Source organism: Rhopalosiphum padi, chromosome 2 (assembly GCF_020882245.1).
Source record: "Rhopalosiphum padi isolate XX-2018 chromosome 2, ASM2088224v1, whole genome shotgun sequence".
NCBI classification, from domain to species: Eukaryota; Metazoa; Arthropoda; class Insecta; order Hemiptera; family Aphididae; genus Rhopalosiphum; species Rhopalosiphum padi.
The window spans coordinates 51576546-51599523 of NC_083598.1; the positions used below are offsets into that span (position 1 = coordinate 51576546).

A 22978-nucleotide genomic window follows, 5' to 3' on the forward strand; every position below is an offset into this window, starting at 1 on the left:
GTACACTACAAACACCATAAATAAAATGTTGAATACATTTTTTTTTTCAATAATTTTGATCTGGCTTAATTATTAAAATTATAGAAAATAAATGATTTACTATTGATAACTTCTACCTACTTATTTAATGAAAATTTGATTTGGGGATAGATTAGCATAGTTTTGGCGGGCTAAGTCTTTTCAAGCTTCCTATTTATGCTAAAAATTAGAAAAAAAAAATTTCAAATCAAATTACAATAAATACAACATATAATATAACTTGTTAAAATTATATTTTAATAATCACCAAAACAATACCCGTCGGCCGTCACCACAAAAGTTATCCTTATTTTATATTACCTATTAATAACAGTGATCGACTTGGAGGAACACAGGGAGATAAAGTAGGTACCTACTCCAATTAATTTTCAAAAGTTTTAGCGTATCCCTTCTATTATTTTTAAGGGGAACGCACATAAGACATACGCTTCATCATTCTGCATTTCTCTTAAAATTCGGAAGATACCATCATACTTTGTTTTATATAAATTATTTCATAAACGTCGATCTAAAAATTATAATATCTATCATCTATATGTAATATAAAATTTGTTATCACTTATCATATATATTTAAATTGATTGTTATCTTTTAATTTAATTTTCATTATCATCATCATTGTTATTAATACAACGTACTATAATGTCCATCCAATAATAGATGTATACCAAGTAGCCATGCAAATAGATACGTAAAATCTTGAATAATAAGCGGTAAAAGAGATGCGGAAGAAAATTGTTATCCAAAAGGATAAAATTGGAAGATAAAAACAACATTTTACTAATAATAATTTATGGAACTATTTTCAAATAGATGTTTTTTATTTATTTATTTTTATTATCCTTTTGAGTATGTTATTATTTATAACTATATAATATATAAAATAGGTAAAATTATTACCTGTCTTTATTTTTTTTTTTATTGATAATTTATAAATACTTTTATATGATTTATATATATATATTGAATTATATATATTTATATAGGGGGGTTGGTGGCATAGCCCTCACGGCTCAATAACGATTAACAATTGATGGGGACGCTTTTTTTTTAAAAATAAACAGAGTTCTCCCATTTTAATTTTTTCAAGTCGAGCACTGCCTATTATTTTATTATTGATGATCTAATTATATAGTATTATGCATGACTAGTCATGGTATTATGTAGGTATTATCTAATACTATAATTTTATTGATATGAATTATAATATATTCCACAGTCAATATAATATGATTTATACTTGCTATTTCATTTAATTTCTGAAGTATCAATAATCATTTACATAACAAATGCGAGACAATATAAAATTGTGTAATGTGTTTATAGCACGATTAAAGATATACTTTTAAAGGTATATCTTTAATCGTGGTTTATAGATAAGAAAATACGATAACTATATATATGAAAATGCTTCTACTTACTATTTGTCGTTATAATTTTAAGTTGATAAATTATAATGAAATAAAATAAATACATAGATATTTAAAATATTTTTACTACCCACTAAATAAATTATATAGTAAGTTTAAAAAATATAATAATATATATACATTTTGAATACAATATCTGATAAATTTCCAATTCGTTATTATTAATTATTCACCAATTTATCATTTAAATTAAAAATATAACAATACAACAATCATTATATTATTTATATTTGATCAATAAAAACCTAACTTAATTAAATCAACCACTCTGTATAACAGGTATCGTATCTCGTCCAAAGGACGAAGACACGTGAATGAACGTTGTCATAGTTACCCATTGGACGCTTAATTTCAGGGCCTAGGATGTTCGCTCTTGTAAGATATAAATCGGTCTATGCCATGGTTCAAGGGTATTTGTTGTGTTTACAAATCGTTTAAATTCATTCGTTTCCTCAATGTTATTGCGAAATTATTTTTGATATTAATTATATATTACTATACATCTACAACATGTAATGAGTGTACATTTAAATTTAAACTATACAAATGGTTTTTTTTTATTTCTTCACTTTAAATTTAAGTTAATTATTACAAGTAACCTATTAATTATTATATTTTGTTTTTATTTTTCCTAATATCATTGATTATAAATACTAGTATCTATTTATAATCAATGCTAATATTTAACACTAAATTCTAATATAATCGCGAAGACGAAAAATTTACTTTTAAATAAAATATTACCTATAGGCTATAGTTGTTATTGATTTTGATTTTTTTACTGAAATTGTTTATTTAAAAGGAAAACCACTAAGTAATTCATTTAATAAATTTATTTTAAATTACATACCTAAACAGTCGCTGCAACACGATTAATAAATACAATTTTACCGTTGTCTCGGTGTAGAACAATAGTAGGTACCTACCTAAAAAGATAATATTTTCTTAATAAGTGATATTAAAAATAAATTACAAAAAGAGCAAGAAAACAAGAAAACCATATTCAATTTATTTCATATTTATAATAAATTGGGAAAAATTGGTGTAGTTTACACCAAACAACGATAAAATAAAATTATAAAAATAAATAAAATGTGGTATAAAAATCTAGTTTAATTTGATATAAATATAAATATATTATAATATACATAGTATTGACTATAGTAGTATAGTCTATAATATAATTTACAATATATACCTAAAAATAAATACCTTAATATATATTAATCTATTTAGTATTTATAACAAAAATTTTGAAAAAAAAATTTTTAATCAAACCAACGATAATAATTTGTTGTGGTAATGGAAAATTTTGAAATATAAAAATAAAAGAAAATATGTATTGTATAATATATTATTTTATATTTTACATAAATCATACATATAATCCCGATAAAATATAGAGTAAGATTTTTTTTTAAATAATTTTAATTGAATATAATTTTAAGAATTTATAATGGCTGGTAAATAAATTAAAATATACATTTTAAACATAAAAAGTAATAGTTAGATTGTAGATACTTACATAATCAAGTCTATAGTCATAAATTTTCAAATATTAAAGTTTAAAATGTTTAAATATGATTTTATTTATATACTTATTAGTTTTAACTTTACAATTTAAATAATGTTGTGTTAGATATAATATATAGGTATAGACATAAAAATATTTAATATCAAATGAAAAATTTACAAAAGAAAAAATGGTTATGCATTAGAAATTAGAATAATTATTTGGAACAAATTACTTTTGATGCTGATCACAGTGATTACGAATATTTATTTTTGATAAATATTCGGAAACCAATAGGTACGTTATTATAGTTTAAAAGTTAACAGCTGTTTAGCGATTAAAATAATTCAATGTGTAGCCGTGTAGGTATAGTATTGTTGAAATAATTTTTTTTGCTTTTCAAACCTAAGTAATATGTATATGATAATTACTATTTTAAATAAATTTATTACATATAATCAATTTTATATAAGTTTGATTCCCTGCGTATTATGATTGATTGTTTATATAATCAATGGTAATGTGGTATTGTGTAATATACGAGCCTGTTCAGATCATACACATTGTCGTTACAAAATCAAGCTTAGCAGTCAAATCGGTGAATTGACATACCTATTATTTTCTGTAGTATTATTCATTGGACAAGACACTTATTACTTAGTATAGTGTTATGTCCGTTAGTATACCAAGAACTAACTTATGAAATAATATAATTATTCCTATTTTATATACTTGTAAAATTAATAATATTACCTAAGTGTATTGAAACAATTAAAAAGAATAAATAAAAGAAAATAATAATTTTGGAGAAGGCGGGATTTGGCAGAAATTTCTAAGGACCAATTCGGCGAGTCCCCTAAGCCCAACCTTCTATAAAAGAGTAGAAATATTCTACGTAAATTTGTGTATTGTGTATATATTCTGTGGTATAGGTATCTTTTTCGTAGATTCGAATTGGAAGTAGATACCTAGTGAGATTTATGAAAAAACCCATTTATTTGAAATTAAATGTAATATTTAGTGGGTGGATCCGGTACTAATTACAAAATAATCAATTAAATAAATAATTATTATTTTAAGGTTTAAAAAAAAAACAGGGTATATTGGTAGAGTGAATCACCATTAACCTTGTTGATATTGGAACGTCTAAACAGGACGATTAAGTTTAGGTGAGTTTTTTTATGAAATTTATGAGTGCTACACACACCAATAGAGAAATTGAGAGCATGTTAGAGATTCAAGATTTTTTAATGAAATATATTGGAAGGAACTTTATTTGTAACGCAGCGGTTTTTTTTTTTATATATAAAATTGTTATGAAAGAACTTATTATATACTAAATAACAACGATTTTGTGTTTTCTAAAATGTACTTAAAAGATAACATCAAGTATAAAAAAAAGATTAGGTTAGGTTAGGTTGTAGTAGCGAAAATGCCGAAAATTATTAAATCTTTACGAACCGTGAGTTCACAGATATTATTCTGTTATTTTCCTAAATATCCTAAGCATATTATTATTTTATTATAAGGTCAATATTTTTTTCGTTTTTTTCTTTAATATTGTAGCCTTTGAATTTTATGTTCACATAAAATCGCTTCTAGCTATATTTCACGGTATATAAAAATGATGCTTAAATGCTCAATCTGTCAATCATATAATGTCTATAGTCTATTGTTTATATGTGTTCTAACAACATCACCCAACATTACCGTGATTTTTTTGTAAAATTTATTTAATGCGATTTATCAAAACATCAGCGCCATCTAGGTGTAGGAATAATAAATTGTTTTTCACAAATGCTCGGTCGCTGTTATCAGTCGTCCCTCGTGCGGTTGTTGATAACTGATAATTCTAATCACACCAAAACATAAAAACGTGTTTTCAAAATTGTTATTATTACGTTCAACACTAACTCGTGGAATTATTTTTGTTTTATTTGTAATTTCGATTTTCGCCGGTCACACGGTTTTCCGGTGTCATTTTTGTTTCACACCGTGATTAACAATGGCCGAGGAATTCGATGACAAGAAAAAAGAACACAGGAAAAGACATTCTGGTAATATTTTAAACTTATGATTATGTTTTTAAGGCGATTGCACACTGTGCACTAAGTAAATTGAATAAAAAAATGTTCAATCAGTCATCATAGTAAATAGTCAAGTTTAATTTTTATGTTTTTCGCTTGTACAGGCAGGAAAGCTGAGAAAAAAGTCTTAAAGAAAAAATTAGATCAAGATGAAGCTTCTGCCAGAAAAAGGAATCCCAAAGCATTTGCTATTAACTCTGTTGTTAATGCTCAAAGACGATTCAGAAGGTTGGTTGAACAGAATGTTTTCAGTGCTGAGAATTCTAATTATAAAACTATGAATACTTTTAATATGTGTTAAATTAGGGCTCAAGATTTGGATACCAAAAAACAACATATACCTCTTGTTGATCGTACACCTTTGGAACCTCCGCCAATTATTGTTGCAGTTGTTGGGCCTCCAAAAGTTGGCAAAACAACATTAATTAATGGCATTATAAAAAATTTTACTAGACAACCTCTCACTACCATTAATGGTCCAGTTACTATAGTATCTGGTAAAAGAAGACGTATTACATTAATTGAATGTAATAATGACATAAATAGCATGATTGATTTGGCCAAAGTAGCTGATCTTGTTCTCCTCATGATTGATGCATCATTTGGATTTGAAATGGAAATATTTGAGTTTCTTAATATTTGTCAAGTAATATTAATTATTTGTTTATTTTATTATCTACAGTATTAATTTTTATTATTTTATATAGGTACATGGAATGCCTAAGGTAATGGGTGTTTTATCTCATCTTGATATGCTAAAAAATAACAAAACTCTTAAACGTACAAAGAAATTACTAAAACATCGATTTTGGACTGAAGTTTATGCTGGTGCAAAATTATTTTATTTGTCTGGTGTTCATAGAGGAGAGTATGTTCGCAATGAAGTTAAAAATTTAGGAAGATTCATTTCAGTTATGAAATTTAGACCTTTAACTTGGCAAACTTCTCATTCATACGTTCTAGGTAAGTTATTATGTAGTTTAAAAAAAATATAAATTGGTTATTTACTTACTTAATCATTACTATATAATACTTAACGTAGTTACGGGAGATTGATGATTTAGTAAATAAATGAAGCCATTCATAAATGTTCATCAATGTTCTCATAGCCTCAAAGTTGTGTGAATTTCTCTTTTTAATGTGAATTATGTGTTTTATATACTTTAGTGGATCGTATGGAAGATCTTACACCACCAGAATTAATTAGGCAGAATGTAAAATGTGATCGTCGAGTTAGTTTATATGGATTTGTTCGAGGTATTCCAATGAATAAACAGAGTAGTGTCCATATACCAGGTAATAAAATATTACATTTATTATTATAATTTGGTGTATCATAATTAATAATTTATTTTATGATACTCTTAAATAAACATTTATATATATTTAATTAATGTATAAATAATTTATGTAATTATTTTTTACTAGGTTGTGGAGATTCTCCTATATATGATATGTGTTATCTTCCTGATCCTTGCCCTTTGCCTGAAAAATTAAAAAAGAGAAGTTTAGTTGACAAAGAGCGTCTTGTTTATGCACCATTTTCTGGAGTTGGTGGAATTGTATATGATAAAGATGCTGTATATGTTGAACTTGGTGGAAGCCATTCTCATAGTAAAGTATGTAATTTTCACTTGATTCATATTTAATTCATATATACAAATGATGTGAATTTGTGTTAATACATTATGTTTTTTCATTGTAGTTTTATTCAGTTATTTAGGGTTTGAATATATTTATGAATGCTCAAATTTTAATTTTTAGTTTAATAACATGAAAATGGTTCTGTTATTTTTAAACCAATATAACTTATACTATAGTATGTGCATTTGGAACTAAATAGTTATTTTTATTTTATTGAACCTACATTCTTATCATGGCCAGTGGTTGAAATGACTAAAAATAAGTGGAAGAATGCCTTAAAATTCAGATTTCCTCATTTCATCATAAAATTCTTCTTACTTTGTTTAATATATTTTTTTTTTTTATAAATTTAGGAATTGATTGACTCACACATTATATACTATACACATCTACTTATCAGTTATTTTAGCCAAGCTGAAATATGCTATAAAACAATTATTTTCATCATAAAAATTAAATGTGCTCTCTTAGATAAAAATATAATGACAGTAAAATAATACTATAATTTAAATTTTAAATGAATAATTTTAAAAATGTTAATATATACTTCAGTTTAAAAAACAAATCTTAAGAGGGATGTGTTATTCTAGACAAAATAATTGAGGGATGAAAAATGTAAGTTTAAAAAAGTAGAGGCATGTCATCTCTCCGTATCCTAACCCCCACCACTTCAATTACTGATGATGGCACAAATTAGTATTTAACAGTGTCTGATCTAAAATTATTATAAATATAAATGTGGGTCTTAAAAAAAAATTAAATTTTTGTCCACACTTGGTTATGTACTTTGTATGTATAAAACTGTTCTATAAGCAATGTGTTAAAATGTGTTTACACTATTGATTAATATAAGTAATAATATTAAAAAATGTATATTTTGTTTAGATTATGAATAATACACAAGATAATACCCCTGGTCGAGAATTAGTGAACAATATAGTGGAAACTCAAGATACTTTAGATCAAAAAATTGATCGTAGTGAAGTTCAAATTTTTTCTAATACTGAACCAATTATTTCAACTGATTTTGTAGAAAAGTTTGTTCAGTATTAAATATATTATATAATACATATCTCATTTTAAATTAGAATTAAGTATAATAAAAAATTTTTTTCTAGCAATGATAATGATATGGAAGAAGAATTGTCTGTAACTAATGTAACAGATCCTAATGATGGTCGAAATCGACGTAAAGTCATGTTTCGTTCTGATGATATGAAATTTTCTGATCTTGATGAATCCGATACTCAAGATGATGATGATGATGATGATTCTTCTATTGAAGATATTAACCTGGTGAGTGAAGAAAATAACGATTCTGATTCAGAATGGTCAGACTCAGAAGATGAAACCGAAAACAAAAAAGATAAAGCTGAAAAGTCACGTTTTTATGGACAATCATTTGGGAAAGAAAATGAAATCAGAAAAAAAATTGCCAATGAATTGGCAAAATTAGACAAAATTAACAAAGAATCAAAAATTGGCAACTGGAATGAACAAGAAGATGAAGAAGAACAAAATTATTCAGATAGTGATATTGAATATGATGAAGATTCTGATGCTGAAGATGATAGTGAAAGTGAAAGTGATGAATGTGATAATAATAAAGAGGACAATATTAATACTACAGCAAGTGATGAAAATGATGTAGATGATAAAGATATAAAAAAAAATTCATTCGACAAATTATCTCATAAAAATTTACAAGAAACAAATGGAGAAGATTCAACATTAAATTGGAAGAAAAATTTGGCACAAAAAGCAACTAATGCATATTATGAGCGACAAAATTCAGTTGCTAATCTATGGAATTTAGTTTATGGTAAATAATTTTTTAAGTGAATTTAGTTAATATAATTAATATAAAATTAATGTAATGCAATTTAATAAGTTGATGTGTGATGAGTTTATGGCAGAGGACTTGTAGCATTTGCATAATATTTGTTTTGCACAGTCATAAAAGTAGTAGAGTACGAAACAAAAATGTTTCATGCTTCCACAAAGTTAGTTTTGAAATTTTATTTTGCATATAAATGCATATTTTGAGTCCTTTTTGTTTTTAGGGCATATTTTACACTTTTATATGCCATTTAATACATTTTAAAACATATTTAACTTAAATTAATTTTTTTCACATTTCAAACAACACAATCAATAAATTTGGATAAAAATGTATTAATTTTTAATTTTTGTTTTCTATAGTTTTTTATTGTCCGCTTTCATATGCTTTTTCCAAAAGCGCTTGAAGATTACTGATAAGGCTATAATATTAGTTTTTGGTAATTAATTAATTTTATTAATTTAAAGATAGATAAGTATTTATGGTGATTAGGTTGTCAATCTGAAATATATTTAAATTAGGAAATTGTTTTGACTTATTTTAAATACTAATTATTTTATTAATACTTTTAAATTTAATTGAAAAAAAATTTAAGTTCATATTATAGGGTTTTAAGTGCTTGCATATTTAGTGCTTTTTTAGAGCTACAAGTCCTTTGTCTCAGCGATGATTAATAAATGTCATTAAAACATAAATTTATTTTGCATTTAAAATATTAAAACTATTGAAATTGAAATTTTGAAACCCATTTTTAAATTAAAAATTATTATTTTTTTTTTTTTTTAATAGGTGATGAAGTTAATGAACAAAAAAATAATAACGAGTTAAATGATGATGAAGATGAATTAGGAGGTCTATTTAGAGTATCTTCAATGAAAAATATTAAAAAACAAAGAGAAAAAGATGACATGAATTTAGAAGATGTATCAAAATTTAATGTTGATCATCATCATGACTGGAGTTCATCAGAGGTAATTACTAAAAATATTTAAATTCAGTTATACATATAGAATACTCTTAGTGAGATCATATTATTATATTTTTTTCCATTCATTCAGATTTAAATTATTTCCATATTTGTTTTATTCATTTCAAAGTAACAATTAGTCTTTAGTTTTTTAATACCCCTAAAATTATAAATCTTCAAATAACTATTAATGAATGATTTTTTTGTTTATAATTATTGATTAAAATTATCTTATATGTTTGTTAGGTTTGTGGTACTATAAAAGACATGTTTGTAACTGGTAAATGGAATCGTAATGAAGATGCTACTGCACTCCTTGAAAATGATGATGAAGAACTGTATGGTGATTTTGAAGATTTGGAAACTGGAGAAAAAGTCGAGGGCCAAGATTTTGATTCTGATAACGATAGCGTTATTGAAAAACCCAATAAACCATTAACTGAAGATGAATTGATTGAAAAAAAGAAAAAATTAAAAGAGCAGTTTGATGAAAACTATGATGATAAAGAAGGAGGTCCAAGTACATATTATGATGAATTAAAGGAAGAAGCTTCTAAACAAGCACAACTCAACAAGAGCCAGTTTGAAGGAATGGATGATGAAATCCGTGTACAACTAGAAGGATATAGAGCTGGAATGTATGTTCGGGTAGAGTTAGATGCAATGCCATGTGAATTAGTAAGCAATTTTGATCCATCTTACCCATTGATTGTAGGAGGATTACAAAGTGGAGAAGAAAATATTGGATTTTTGAAAGTAATTATTAAAACATTAAACTTAACAATATTTTATAGTTATTTATTAATAGATTGTTTTGAAAAATAGGTACGAATTAAGAAACATAGATGGTACAATAAAATACTCAAAAACCGAGATCCTATTATTATATCAATGGGTTGGAGAAGATTTCAGACGTTACCAATATTTTCCAAACAAGAAGATAATATGAGACATAGGTAGTTAAGTAGTGAACTTATTACTTTTGCATCTATAATTATTTTTTCTCATTTATATATAATTTATATTTACATATATTTAAACATTTAAGGATGCTTAAGTACACACCTGAACACGTCATGTGTATGGCCCACTTTTGGGGTCCAATGACTAAACATGGTACTGGATTTTTAGCTGTGCAAGATGTTTCAACCAAACAGGTTTGTAAAAAAAATGTTATAAGATGTTTAATTTTTTTTCCATTATATGTTTGTTTAAAGACTGGTTTCAGGATAACAGCTACCGGAACGGTTGTAGATACAGACCAATCTACTCAAGTTACTAAAAAGTTAAAATTGACAGGCACTCCTCTAAAAATTTACAAACGTACAGCATTTATTAAAGATATGTTTAATTCTACTCTGGAGGTAACTAAATTTGAAGGAGCTCGTATTAAGACTGTTTCCGGTGTTCGAGGCCAGATTAAAAAAGCTTGCTCAAAACCAGAAGGTTCATTCAGAGCAACTTTTGAAGATAAAATTAAAATTAGTGGTATTTATTGATTGGTGTTTATTACAGTTTGTTATATTGTATATACTGATCACCTTTTTATTTTACATTACCAGATATTGTGTTTTGTCGTACGTGGTACAACGTTGAAGTTCCAAAACTTTATAATCCAGTTACATCATTGCTGTTACCTTTGAATGAAAAAAATTCTTGGCGTGGTATGAAGACTACAGGACAATTAAAAAGAGAACAAGGCATTAAAGCACTCCCCCAAAATGATTCTATGTATACTGTAAGTATTTTTCTTAATTTCTTAATTCTAACAGTTTTTATGAATATGATTAATTGTAAAACTATTTTTCTACATTTCTTATAGCCAATACATAGAAGTATGAAACATTTCAAGCCTCTCAAATTGTCTAAGAATTTGCAAGCTCAGTTACCTTATGTAGACAAACCCAAGACGTTGGCAACCGCTAAATTAGACTTGAAAAAACAACGTGTGGCTGTGGTTAGAGATGGTCATGAAGAACAGGTTGCTTCTTTAATGAAGATGATTCGTACCACTTATAAGGAGAAGAAACGAAAAGATAGAAAAGACATGAGAGTGAGAGTTAGGAAACATAAGAAAGACATCCAAACAGAAGTAAGGGCCAAATATAAAAGAGATCAACAAAAGAAAAAAGCTGTTATGCGAAAACGTACAAAAATGTCATCTAATAAATAATTTATGTTTTGTCTATTGTTTACTATTTTAAATCAATATCTTAAATTGTTTTATTTTATTTAAGTAAAATAAAAACCAAATCAATTTGTACACTATCTTCAAGTTATTTATAAATCAATTATATTATTAAGTATTCGTAGTCAGAAAACTGGTAATTTTTCAGTTTTAGTTGTTGTAAGGTGAATCCATCAAATGTTATATATTCTTCTATCCAACTATGATCTATTTAAGTCATAGGTACTATGACTATTATGGCACTATCACTATGGATGTCTTGCAGCATTTGTGTCTCTGGTTTATACATGCTTCAACTGGTATTATCATTTTTACTTATTTTACTAGATATCAGAAAACTGATCGGTATGAGTAAATAATAAATTTAATAACATTTAAGAAATAATTAGTTCATAAAATGGATCAATTTCAAATTAAATAAATTGAAAAGTAGGATATAAAGTAGTGGTTCTTAACCAGTGTTCTGTAAACTTGAAGTAAGTGGTTCCACCAAAATTTAAAAATCAGCGGGAACAAATCCATTAAGTAAACAAAATTTTCAATTTCATCATCTTAGCATTTGTAACGATTATCAATTTCTAAAAAACAACAGTATAAGATGTTTATAACTGTGTAAAATAATTTTGGAGTATTTTGATGGTTTATTTTAGTGTTTTATAAAAGTTATCAACTTTGACAAAAAACGAAAAAATGATTCTAGCACTAATAGTGCAAGTTTAAGTACAAGCAATATCAATGTTGATACTCCCAATAATGAAGATAAAACAAAAAAGGTCAGTAGAAAATACTTGTGTTCAGTGGCGTATTTACAACTTATTTATTTATTTTTAGGAGAGGGGGGGGGTGAAAAGTTTATATTATATATTTATATATGTATAAATTTAGTCAAATTATAAAATGAAATCAAGCTTTCTGATTTTATTTGCTAAATCATCAATCCCTGTTATATCTAAATCGAATAATATGTTATGAATGCATTCTTTGATATATTATACATTTTAAAATAAGTACTGGGTGATTTTTTTATCATAAAACACTCATTATTTCAAAAAATATTCATATTTTTGAAAACACTTTTACATACTTTCAAGTTGTTAAAAAAAACAACGTTTTATTAAAAAATTATATTTTTATATATTTTTTAAGTTATTTACTTTTTTGAATGACAACATAGTTTTGATTTCATACTCCAAAGCAGAATATTTTTATTAGTATTTCGATACATAAAAATCGAATTTAGGGCGAGTAGTTTATGAGTTATAAGTATTTATATTTTTTTGATTCGCGGAGTGGAGTAGTACGGGGTTACCCTACAAAATGTTTGTCCACTACTCCGCTTATCTAAACTTTAAATACGTATAACTCATAAACTACTCGCCCTAAATTCGATTTTTATGTATCGAAATACTAATAAAAATATTCTGCTTTGGAATATTAAATTAAAACTATGTTGTCATTCAAAAAAGTAAAAATTTAAAAAAAAAATAAGGATAAAAATATTTAAAAATATAATTTTTTAATAAAAACGTTGATTTTTAACAGCTTGAAACTATGTAAAAAATGTTTTCAAAAACATGAATACTTTTTGAAATAATGAGTGTTTCATGATAAAATAATCACCTTGTATAAATACTATAAATATTGTTTTATCTTACGGTTGTGTTCTGCAAAATTTTTATAAAAATATGTTAATTGTTTCGCGTCATTTAAGAAAGGTGTTATTGGAATTTGGTATAAGTTATACCAGCGTATAAGGAGTGTATAATTATTAATTATTATGATAAAAAATAACTTGGTTGATTAAACACGTTTAATAGTCACAGTAATATTGATTATTTAATTTTTATTTAATGAACTGATTAATCTTTATTAGGTATATTAATTAATGATTTAATAAATATTTAAATAATATTCACGTGTGATCGTGTAGTTGTTTAAATAACTCAAGATTCAATTGAATTTCAAAATTTCAATTGAGATTTATGAGTAATCATCACCTCATGATTGCTGGTTGTCGGTTGATGACTGCAGTCATTTAACAAATTAGTTCCCATTTATCTTGTAAATAGATACCTAAATGAAAAAAATTCTAGACACGAAGACAGCCAATTTGAATAACTTTTTCTCTAATGATGTAGTTTAAATAGTTTTAATTAGCGGTATTATTGTGATAATATAGCAGGTAATCTACTTTTTATAATTTTAAATGTAATTGCGGATTTAGAAAATTTTGTAAATATTTGGTAACAGTCTTTTTTTATTAATAAATATTAATCGAGTCGATTAAGTGCGATTTCACTCTTATATAATATTAGGCATTAGATTAGTTATATAGGTAGAACCTACCTGTTACTTAACTATAAATCATAGTTATTACTTACTTATTACATATTATTAAATACTAGGGCTAGTATTTCTATGCAGTAAAAAAATTTTAAAATATGCATTTTATTTAAGTATCAAACTTTACAAGAACAATTTTTTTTAAATATTAATTTATATTATTGCCATTGTTACATTGAATATTAATTTATATTAGTATTTATTAGTTATTGTTAATTGTTATTACATGCTATTATTGGATTATATTTTTTTAAATTTTCAAATGTGAACGACCGGCGATTAGATCGAAGATTTGTATTGGTTGAAACTCCTTTCCACATCACACGATGTTGTTGGAACATATTTAAATGACGCGATTTGTCCCGAATTTAAAGTAATATTAACATCTATTATTTTTCTTCTGTTTTATATTTACCGTTTATAATGTTAAACATTTTTAGAAGTGTTTTGAATCCCTTATTCTTCTTAAGTATTAAATCTATTTTAGTTTAGATAGGTAGTATATTTACGATGGATCGACGAATAAACCAATAATTAGAGACGTTCATTAAATAAATACCATTTAAAATTAACAAGATTCTCAAAAATTTATATATATGCAATTATATGCGTTTTGCTCAAAATATGAAGAAAAAAAATTGTTTTATTTAATCAAGAATAAGCCAAATCGTGGACATATCTGACAATCGATCAATTTAGACTTAAGGAAAAAAAAACATGCAAATGCATAGAAATTCTAGCCCTAGTTATTCCATACATTGATTTATTTAAATTGATTGCTAAATAATTCTACAATTCTACAATTGATTAAAATTATGTATCCTACACGTAAGTACACAGAATTTAGATAGAATAGAATATATATTTTACAAACAAACAGATAATACAATACTTTAAATATATAACATTAATTTTAATTGTTTGTATACCTTCCTTAAGCTAATGCTTGTGTTGCAGGTGTGAAAGATAATAATGTTATTATATAAAATATTTATATAATACCTAATAGAAGTTTAATAAAATAGTTAGGTACCTACATTGGTAAATTTTTGACTATTTAATATAATATTATTATAATTTTTATAACCCTTAGTAAGGCCAATAGTGCCTAAGCAGTATAGATAGATAACTATTAAAAATAAAGTTATTTACTTGTCTCATTATCTATTATCCGGTATCCCCCACGCGTCACCAAACCGTAAAAAATCTATCATCACACCATCAGGTGACCTCACGTCATCAGTATTTAATTTAAAATGTCGATATTATTCTGTACCCGATAGGTTCTATATTACGTATAGGTAAGTCTATTACCCATTATTAATACCTTGGTACAGTGTCGTAGCCAGAGGGGGGGGGGGGCTGAGAGGCTACAACTCCTCCGGAATATTAAGAAAATTTAAAAATTATTTTAATTTTTAATGGTCTTTGAAAATCGATACAAAATAAGGGCATGAAGGCGAAGTGGCAACTTTGAATAATTAATAAAATAATAACACCTACAAAACGTTAACACCCTAATAGAGGCGATACTCATTAGTTACCTAGTATAAACTTTAGTTTATGATATAATTTGATATAAGCTTGTATAAATAAAGTCTAATAATTATTATTTATAATATGAGCTCAATATTTATAAATTTTAAAAGTACACATTTTAGAATAAATAAAATGCTCATATTAAATTATTTTTTAATACATTTTATTATCAATTAAGTACAAAAATAGTTATTATCAAGACAGTATAAAATGATAATAAAATCTTCATAATTACATCACATAATATTATAATCACTATTACATAACACTATTAATACTAGAACTGTATAAGTAATTAATAATGAAAATAAATTGATTAAACAATTATTAAGATACGTAAGGTACCTACGTATATTTTATATAGATAGGTGGTGTACTATAATGATACAAAAAGGTAAAAATATATCTTATAATGCACAGATTATATCTAAGCTAATAAATTAATACGAACTATACATCGATAATTTTTACCTTTGATTACTTAAACAACTTTGTTTATTAGTAATGAATCACAGTAAAGATAATTTCTAATAAATTAATTATAACATCTATCCATGTATGTCATATGGTGCACCTATTATTGGCTATATTGTTCTTGTTCTAATAATATAATACATTAATACAATAATACAATTTAAGTGAATATTAATAATTTATTACTTTAAGTAAAACCATAAAATTAAAGATTTCGATAAGCCCCGAATTAATAAATTATAAATTATATTGGTATCTAAGATTTTTGTATTGGAAACCTGGGTGGTTATATGTGTCATATATCTATTTACTAACTACATAGGTATATTATATATTTTATGATTTATCTATCTACTGTATTTTTTTTTCCAGACATATTTAATATTAAAATCATAATAATAACGAGTGATGAGTAAGTGCAAAAAACAGTTGCATTATACACCACGCAGTGCAAAATACGCCATTAAAAAATGTAGCTATAGCCTACTTAATATCATAATTTATACAATTTATAAAAACGTGTGTACGAGTATAAGACAGAGATCAACGATTGATTTTGACAATTATTTCCTACGTAATCTAAGGCAGGTTATAAATAGGCGTGTTAACATTGTCTGAAGAATTATTAACTGATATTAATTAACTGCATATTATTATGCCTATTGTTGTTTAACTTTGACACTTATCAAGTAATTCGCGACAAATGAATAAAAATATCTAAACGTCTTGTAAATCAAGTACATTATGACCAGGAATGACACGACAAAGACAAGAATCACATCCAATAACATGTATTGATACCATGTGAGATTTAGGGCTTCGGATTTTAAGTGGTGTGCACCTTTGTGGCGAAGTACGTATTCCGTCCAATAAACAACCGACTCTTGAGGCGTCATCGGACGGTCTTTGAAACGGTCCGCTGTGATTATAGCATTTTTTGTGTAACTGTAAAAGAGTAATGATAATAAAAAAAAAAAAATCCGTTAAAATTGTTTAAATACTTTTTGAAACTGTATAACTTACAATTATAGCATACAATTATATTTAAGACGTAATTCACCTATATATAGGCACTTTTAACAGACCTCTTTTTAGGATTTTCGAGGCCAAGGCCTTCAATTGTGTTATAGCTAGATGTCACACATGTATTCTACGTTTACTTAATTATTTATTTATTTATTTATATAAATTAATTCAAAATTAACGAATTTCAGAGGAATTTCCCATCTTTTGGTAGAATCAGAAAATAGTGTGATCTTTGAATTATAATGAAAAAGTCATATCAGCTGGTTATATGACATCTTAAAGACTAAAATAAGGCTATGATGAGCAGTGCATTGAACAAAATAAGTTTTATAGATTTTTCAAAAGTATAGTAACCCTTGATTTTGTTCTACGATATTTGCCTTATTATCATATGTTTGACAACGATAGTTATACATAATTTTCTTATGTCTTAGAATATTAAATATATGTTACTATTATAGTTTTTGGAACACGAATCGCTGAATTTGAGTAAAAAGCGCGAGTCACGGTGACCGGACTCTGACCGCTTTTCCTAAGGTGTACGGCACTGGCTATAAGGAGCTTATATCATCGCTATTGTAATTTATTTCTCATACTTTGTATTGTATAAAAGTTCTCTGATGCCATGTAGAAATCGTTGTTCAGTGATCGACAACAATTCCATTGTGATCGCCATACCCGCATCCACTAGACTTTGCAAGTTTCTTGGTTGATCGTAGTAAAGCGGAAAGCCCAAAACCGGAACACCTGCATCCACTGCTTCGTAAACGCCAGATATCCCACCATGACTTATAAACAATTTGACGTTTGGGTGTACTAATAGAAAATAGTATAAAGTGACCATATCGATTATAATAATTATAATATAATTTTTCAAGTCACTATAAGGCTATAATAATAGATACCAACTTCTTATTATATTATAGCTATATATTTTATTAAAAATAAACGTAGATATAATAATATAATATCATTATATTACAAAAGTGATTAATGAATAAGCAATAATTATTGATCGTTAAGGGTAACATACCTACTTGTATATTTATTCATATCAACATGGCAATATTATACGTTTTGTAACTGATATAATTTGAATATACGTAATAGCTAGAATACAGATAATCACATGTAATACCAGCGGCAGATCCAGACCAAGATAACAGGGGGGGGGGGGCGATTTTTAAAAAGCACACATTAATTTTGATAAAGTATTTATTTAGGTAAGTATATACATATGTTACTTTTCACAGTCTCGTACAGAACAAAAAAAAATATTTTTTAAAACAAAAGTAATAAAAAAATATATTACTATAATTTTGTTACCTACCCTTGAAGTATAATTACGTCAAAAATTAAAATTAGGGACTTCAAACTATTTTTTTTTGAGAGAACGGGGGGGGGCGATGGGGGCGATCGCCCCTCCTCCCCTGGATCCGCCACTGTGTAATACTACATAATAGTACAAACTACAAAGTTTAAATCTAATAATTACAAAATTAATAGGTATACTGTATACTGCTTGTAAAAGTTAATCTTCAAACATATCGTTTAATAATAAAACTAAAGTAAATACTTACACAGAACATCATGTTGTGGAAACCAGTTTCCTGTCATCACGTTGTCCGGTTTGTCTTTCATTTCACCTTCAAATTTCCACAAAACTCGTTGAGGAATTTGTCGAAATACATTTTTAAATGTATCTTGAATATGGTCTGGTAAACTTGACATGGCTACGACTGATCCAAATGTAAAATATATAACACCATGTGGAGAATTTTCAATAAATTCTTGGATATTCTGAAAAATTAAAAAATTATTATAAGTATTTTTTCAGTCTATAATAAATTTTAAAATTGAGACCAAAGAGTAGGAGAAATAAAGAGAATACTCTAACGTTTCTCCTTTATCTGTCGAGACATTTATTAGTTTGATTTTAATATTTGAATAGAAAATAGAAATGTGTAGAATAAAAAAGCGGTTAAGCAAGTAACCGCACTCTTATATACACAGTATAACGTATTTAATTGAGTAAATTACTGTAGTTTTGGTTTATTTTTTAAAATTCATAATCATTGAATGCGAAAAACGATTCTGAGTGAAAACGGTTTGTCAACCTATATTACCAAGTATAAAGTATATTTTATTTTACACATAATATATTTGTAATAAGTACAGCGGTTGAATTAATTTTAACTAAAACGTTGCATTTGAATATAACATTAATAGAAAAAAGTTTCAAGTCCCCAGAAATATTTTTGAATTAAAATCACTTTGTTAAGAGTCTAAAAAAACTTTCAAATATTGTTTATTATTGGACATTATGTAGTAGGTAATTAATAACTAATAATAAGTCATTAATGGATTAAACGAATTAATAAATGATTTATATCATGTATGTATAATAGTATGTAATATTTAAATATATTACAAAAGTATTGTGGAAACGTTTGTGTACATAAGTGGCTGTGGCTTTATACTATTTGTCTATTTTTAAAACAATAGCAAATGTGTAGGTACATACTTGAATGTTCAAACTAAAGGTTATTATTATTTTACAATTATTAAGTACAAATGTTATATAATATATATAAGGGTACTCAAGATTTTAATTTAAAAAAGTTAATAATATTATTCGAGTGCTCTATAATAATATAAGTATTACCGTATTAGTATGTATTTTTGTTATAAGTTTGTAATCTAAGTAATACGTAGTATCTCGTGTGGATTAAAATTTTAGAAAAAATATTTTGGAGATAATGTCTGACAAATGAGGTGAGTTGTTGGAAAGGGTGACGATGGGTAACGGACGTGCGGATTCATATTTTTAATATTATACTGCAAAGTACGCCATAAAATTATTATCTTAGATTTATGGCTGAAAATATTATTGTTCGTCGTCACTCGACTGAGTCGACTGTTCTTTGTATGAAAATTGTTGCTTACATTAACTTTGGTTTCAATAATTAAATAATATATAACTTCAAAATTATTGTTTTTTATTCGTTTTGTGTACAGTTTTTATCTTTTAATAAATACATTTACGATATACCTCATTATATGGAAATATATCAATATTTAAACGTAACTAAAAGTATTATCCTATTTGAAATTTGTTGGGACAAGCGAGAACAGTGCCTAAAAAAAGGACAGTTCAGTTTTAAATGGAAAAAATAAAGTCACCTATGGCTCAATTATAGGGGTAGGGTTATAATCACTATTGTACTTACCATCTCATGGCTAAGATTTAGATCCTCTCCCCCCCCCCCCCAAACGGAACTATGAAATAGATTCTTTTGTTAAAGCTAAATAAATATTTATTAGTAATTAGGGCAAGGTCAAATAGAAAAGAAAAAACGAGGCCTTATTATTGTCAAATTGCGCTCTGGGCCAAAATGGTTCGCATTGCAATAGTTCCGATAAATCATATATTATTACAATCTATTTATTAATGAACATCAATATATCAGTCGACGGAATTTTGATTTTTTAATTTTTATAATTATTATACATAATATATGTAGATACAATTTAAAAAAAATAATAATATGAAAATATGTATTTACATTTATTTCTTAATTAATTACGTCGTGAAATAACGTCATTGTAATCGATTGACACGTATAAGCAATTTTCAAGTTATAGTATAATTTATTGTTCAGCTGTAATAGTTTTTGCTGGTAGATAATAAAAATAAAATGTAATTTTCAACTAAAATCAATATAGGTACTGTCGGAAGTTTTAATATGGAATGATCTGATCGAGTGGAATTCAAACATTACCTATTTTTAATTAGTGTCCGATTCAAAAATTTTGATTTCTAACCACTTCTATGATCGTCTCATTATTCACTCATAATAATGTGCAGGTTTAAAAAATAAAAAATGAAACGACACACACATCGTTATAAGACTGCAGCGACGGACATTTTTCGATTGGTTTAGAATTTAAACGATGTCTAACGACATGTAGTGGACGAGGTGCGAGGAGTACTCCACGGGGTTGTTTCAAGTCGTTATGACAGTTTTGACTATAGTGCCGCACTATAAGTTCAACTCCCTTTATAGTTGCGCCTGTACGAATAATTTTGGTCACATCAAATCTAAACAGGTCGTGTGTGGTATATATACTCACGGTCGGCAGTTTGCCGCTACTAGTCCGGTCCAAGTGTATTCCACCGACGTGTACGACGTTGGGCGGCAGCAACATGGTGGGCTCGGTGACGTGGTGGCTGTTGACGAACACGACGGACGGTTTGGCGGGCTCGCCGACGTCGTACGGCCGCCGGTGGGCCGTTAGCTCGGCGTACCACCGCACCAGCCGGCCGTAAGCGTACACGGCCGTGTTGGCCAACCTGTGCCGGAACGCCCGGACCGCCGAGCCGTAGAGCAGATGCGGCACGTACGCCGGGTTGGCCGAGTGGCCGACGATGGACGGTTGCATGTACGTGATCATGGGCGTCGGCACCACGTACACCATGGGCAGCCCGACCGCGGCGGCCAGGTGTGCCACACACTCGGAGCCCAACGGCTCGGTGACCAGCAGGTCGAACCGTGCCGCCGTGTCGGCGCCGTTCACCATGAGCGCCCGGATCTGTTCCATGTCGTACACCGCGTCGCAAAATTCCCTGCTCCACCGGACCACGGACGGCACGATGTACGACAGCCGGCTGTAGTCGGACAGCACGCGGGACGCACGTTCGCCGGCGTGCTGGAGCAACACGCCGGACGTGTCCACTTCCGTGTAATTGCCGTGCGCGAACCGCGACGTCTGCGTCGGGTAAGACGTGAACGCCACCACCGAGTGGCCACGGTCGGTCAGTGCCCGGAGCACGGCGCTCATAAAATTCCAGTGGCTCCGGCCCGGCACCGTTTCCACGGCCAGTATGTTGGCCGCGCGAAAGCGAGGCGACGGCGACGCGGCGGTCATCGCCTCTGCAGCGGTGCAGAGAACGAGGACGACGAGGACACGAAGACGATAGGCAGGCGACATGGCAGCGATTGGTTCAGACCGAACGCCGTCGGACGGATTTATATAAGCGGCTCGGAGTGAGTGCGCCGTGACAAACTTGAAACTATAATCGCTCCGTAATCTACATCGCGCACGGGAATCGTGGTAATGACGCCGCCGTTGCCGTGACACGCAGTGTGGTGGACGGAAACGTCGTCCGTAGATCATTCGCAATTACGAAATCAATACGTCATATTATTATAATGTATATAAGAAACCGTTAGAGAGGATAACTATACATGTACCTATAGTAAAATAATGAAAACTATAAACAATGATCCCAATAACAAGTCTATAGAAATGCCATTAAAATGAAAAAAACATGATGAAAATGCAAAATAAAATATAGTTCTGATTCGTTTATCATTGAAATACGTTATAAACAGGGGAATGAACTTGTTATTATTTCAGATTTGAATCGGTGGTGATCAATGAGCCTGTTCCCATATACTAGCCTTGACTTTACTCAAAAGTGGTCTAAAAGTAGACATAAGTGACTCCTTTTTCTTCTTCAGCTCTTGTACAGTGCATTGAAGACTGAAGGACTTTTGAATGTTTGACCACGCATCGTAAACTGCATTTCGGTCTTTGTGTTTTAAATGTTTTGCATTCCAAATAACAGATTCTTGTTCATATAATCTTAAAAATTCAAGTACTGATTCATTTGACCACTCCATATTATTACTTTATTTATTAATGTGAACTACTAAAATGTTTGAGTTATTTCACTGGTTCCACTATAGTTACACACTGCAGGTTAACTGATGACTGATTTTAGATATTTATAGGCATATAGCACGATTCAAAATTCCAAATATGGAAGTATGAACGTTTGTCATTCATGATATTATATTATTAAATTACTAAAAATAACCGGA

At 28.1% G+C, this 22978-nt stretch overlaps 2 protein-coding genes across 3 annotated transcripts; one reads left to right on the forward strand and one right to left on the reverse strand.

The window, feature by feature from the left end:
• Nucleotides 1-4541: 4541 nt before the first annotated feature.
• Nucleotides 4542-11783, forward strand: LOC132919611 (ribosome biogenesis protein BMS1 homolog). Of its 2 annotated transcripts, XM_060981337.1 has the most exons (15): nt 4552-5039; nt 5174-5297; nt 5376-5715; nt 5777-6032; nt 6237-6365; nt 6498-6688; nt 7599-7750; nt 7832-8535; nt 9343-9524; nt 9767-10276; nt 10346-10476; nt 10569-10677; nt 10738-11008; nt 11083-11258; nt 11343-11783. In XM_060981337.1, the coding sequence occupies exons 1-15, from the start codon at nt 4988-4990 to the stop codon at nt 11691-11693; spliced, it is 3678 nt and encodes a 1225-aa protein (XP_060837320.1). In that variant the 5' UTR covers nt 4552-4987; the 3' UTR covers nt 11694-11783. The 2 variants fall into 2 exon arrangements, with proteins under 2 accessions (XP_060837319.1, XP_060837320.1); XM_060981336.1 differs by having other exon boundaries at nt 4542-5039; nt 10569-11008.
• A 3953-nt stretch (nt 11784-15736) lies between these two features.
• On the reverse strand, nt 15737-22180 carry LOC132919613 (UDP-glucosyltransferase 2-like). The gene is made up of 4 exons (XM_060981338.1): nt 21225-22180; nt 18671-18890; nt 17687-17906; nt 15737-17009 (listed from the first exon to the last, which is right to left on the reverse strand). The coding sequence occupies exons 1-4, from the start codon at nt 22080-22082 to the stop codon at nt 16724-16726; spliced, it is 1584 nt and encodes a 527-aa protein (XP_060837321.1). The 5' UTR covers nt 22083-22180; the 3' UTR covers nt 15737-16723.
• Between the last annotated feature and the right edge of the window lie 798 nt (nt 22181-22978).

Coding starts and splice junctions, on each gene's coding strand:
- LOC132919613 (XM_060981338.1), bottom strand. CDS start 22,082: ATGTCGCCTGCCTATCGTCTTCGTGTCCTCGTCGTCCTCGTTCTCTGC. Junction 18,891..21,224: donor GTAGCGGCAAACTGCCGACC/GTGAGTATATAT, acceptor TTAATTTTTCAG/AATATCCAAGAATTTATTGA. Junction 17,907..18,670: donor TCCACAACATGATGTTCTGT/GTAAGTATTTAC, acceptor ATTTTCTATTAG/TACACCCAAACGTCAAATTG.
- LOC132919611 (XM_060981336.1), top strand. CDS start 4,988: ATGGCCGAGGAATTCGATGACAAGAAAAAAGAACACAGGAAAAGACAT. Junction 5,040..5,173: donor ACACAGGAAAAGACATTCTG/GTAATATTTTAA, acceptor TCGCTTGTACAG/GCAGGAAAGCTGAGAAAAAA. Junction 7,751..7,831: donor TCAACTGATTTTGTAGAAAA/GTTTGTTCAGTA, acceptor ATTTTTTTCTAG/CAATGATAATGATATGGAAG.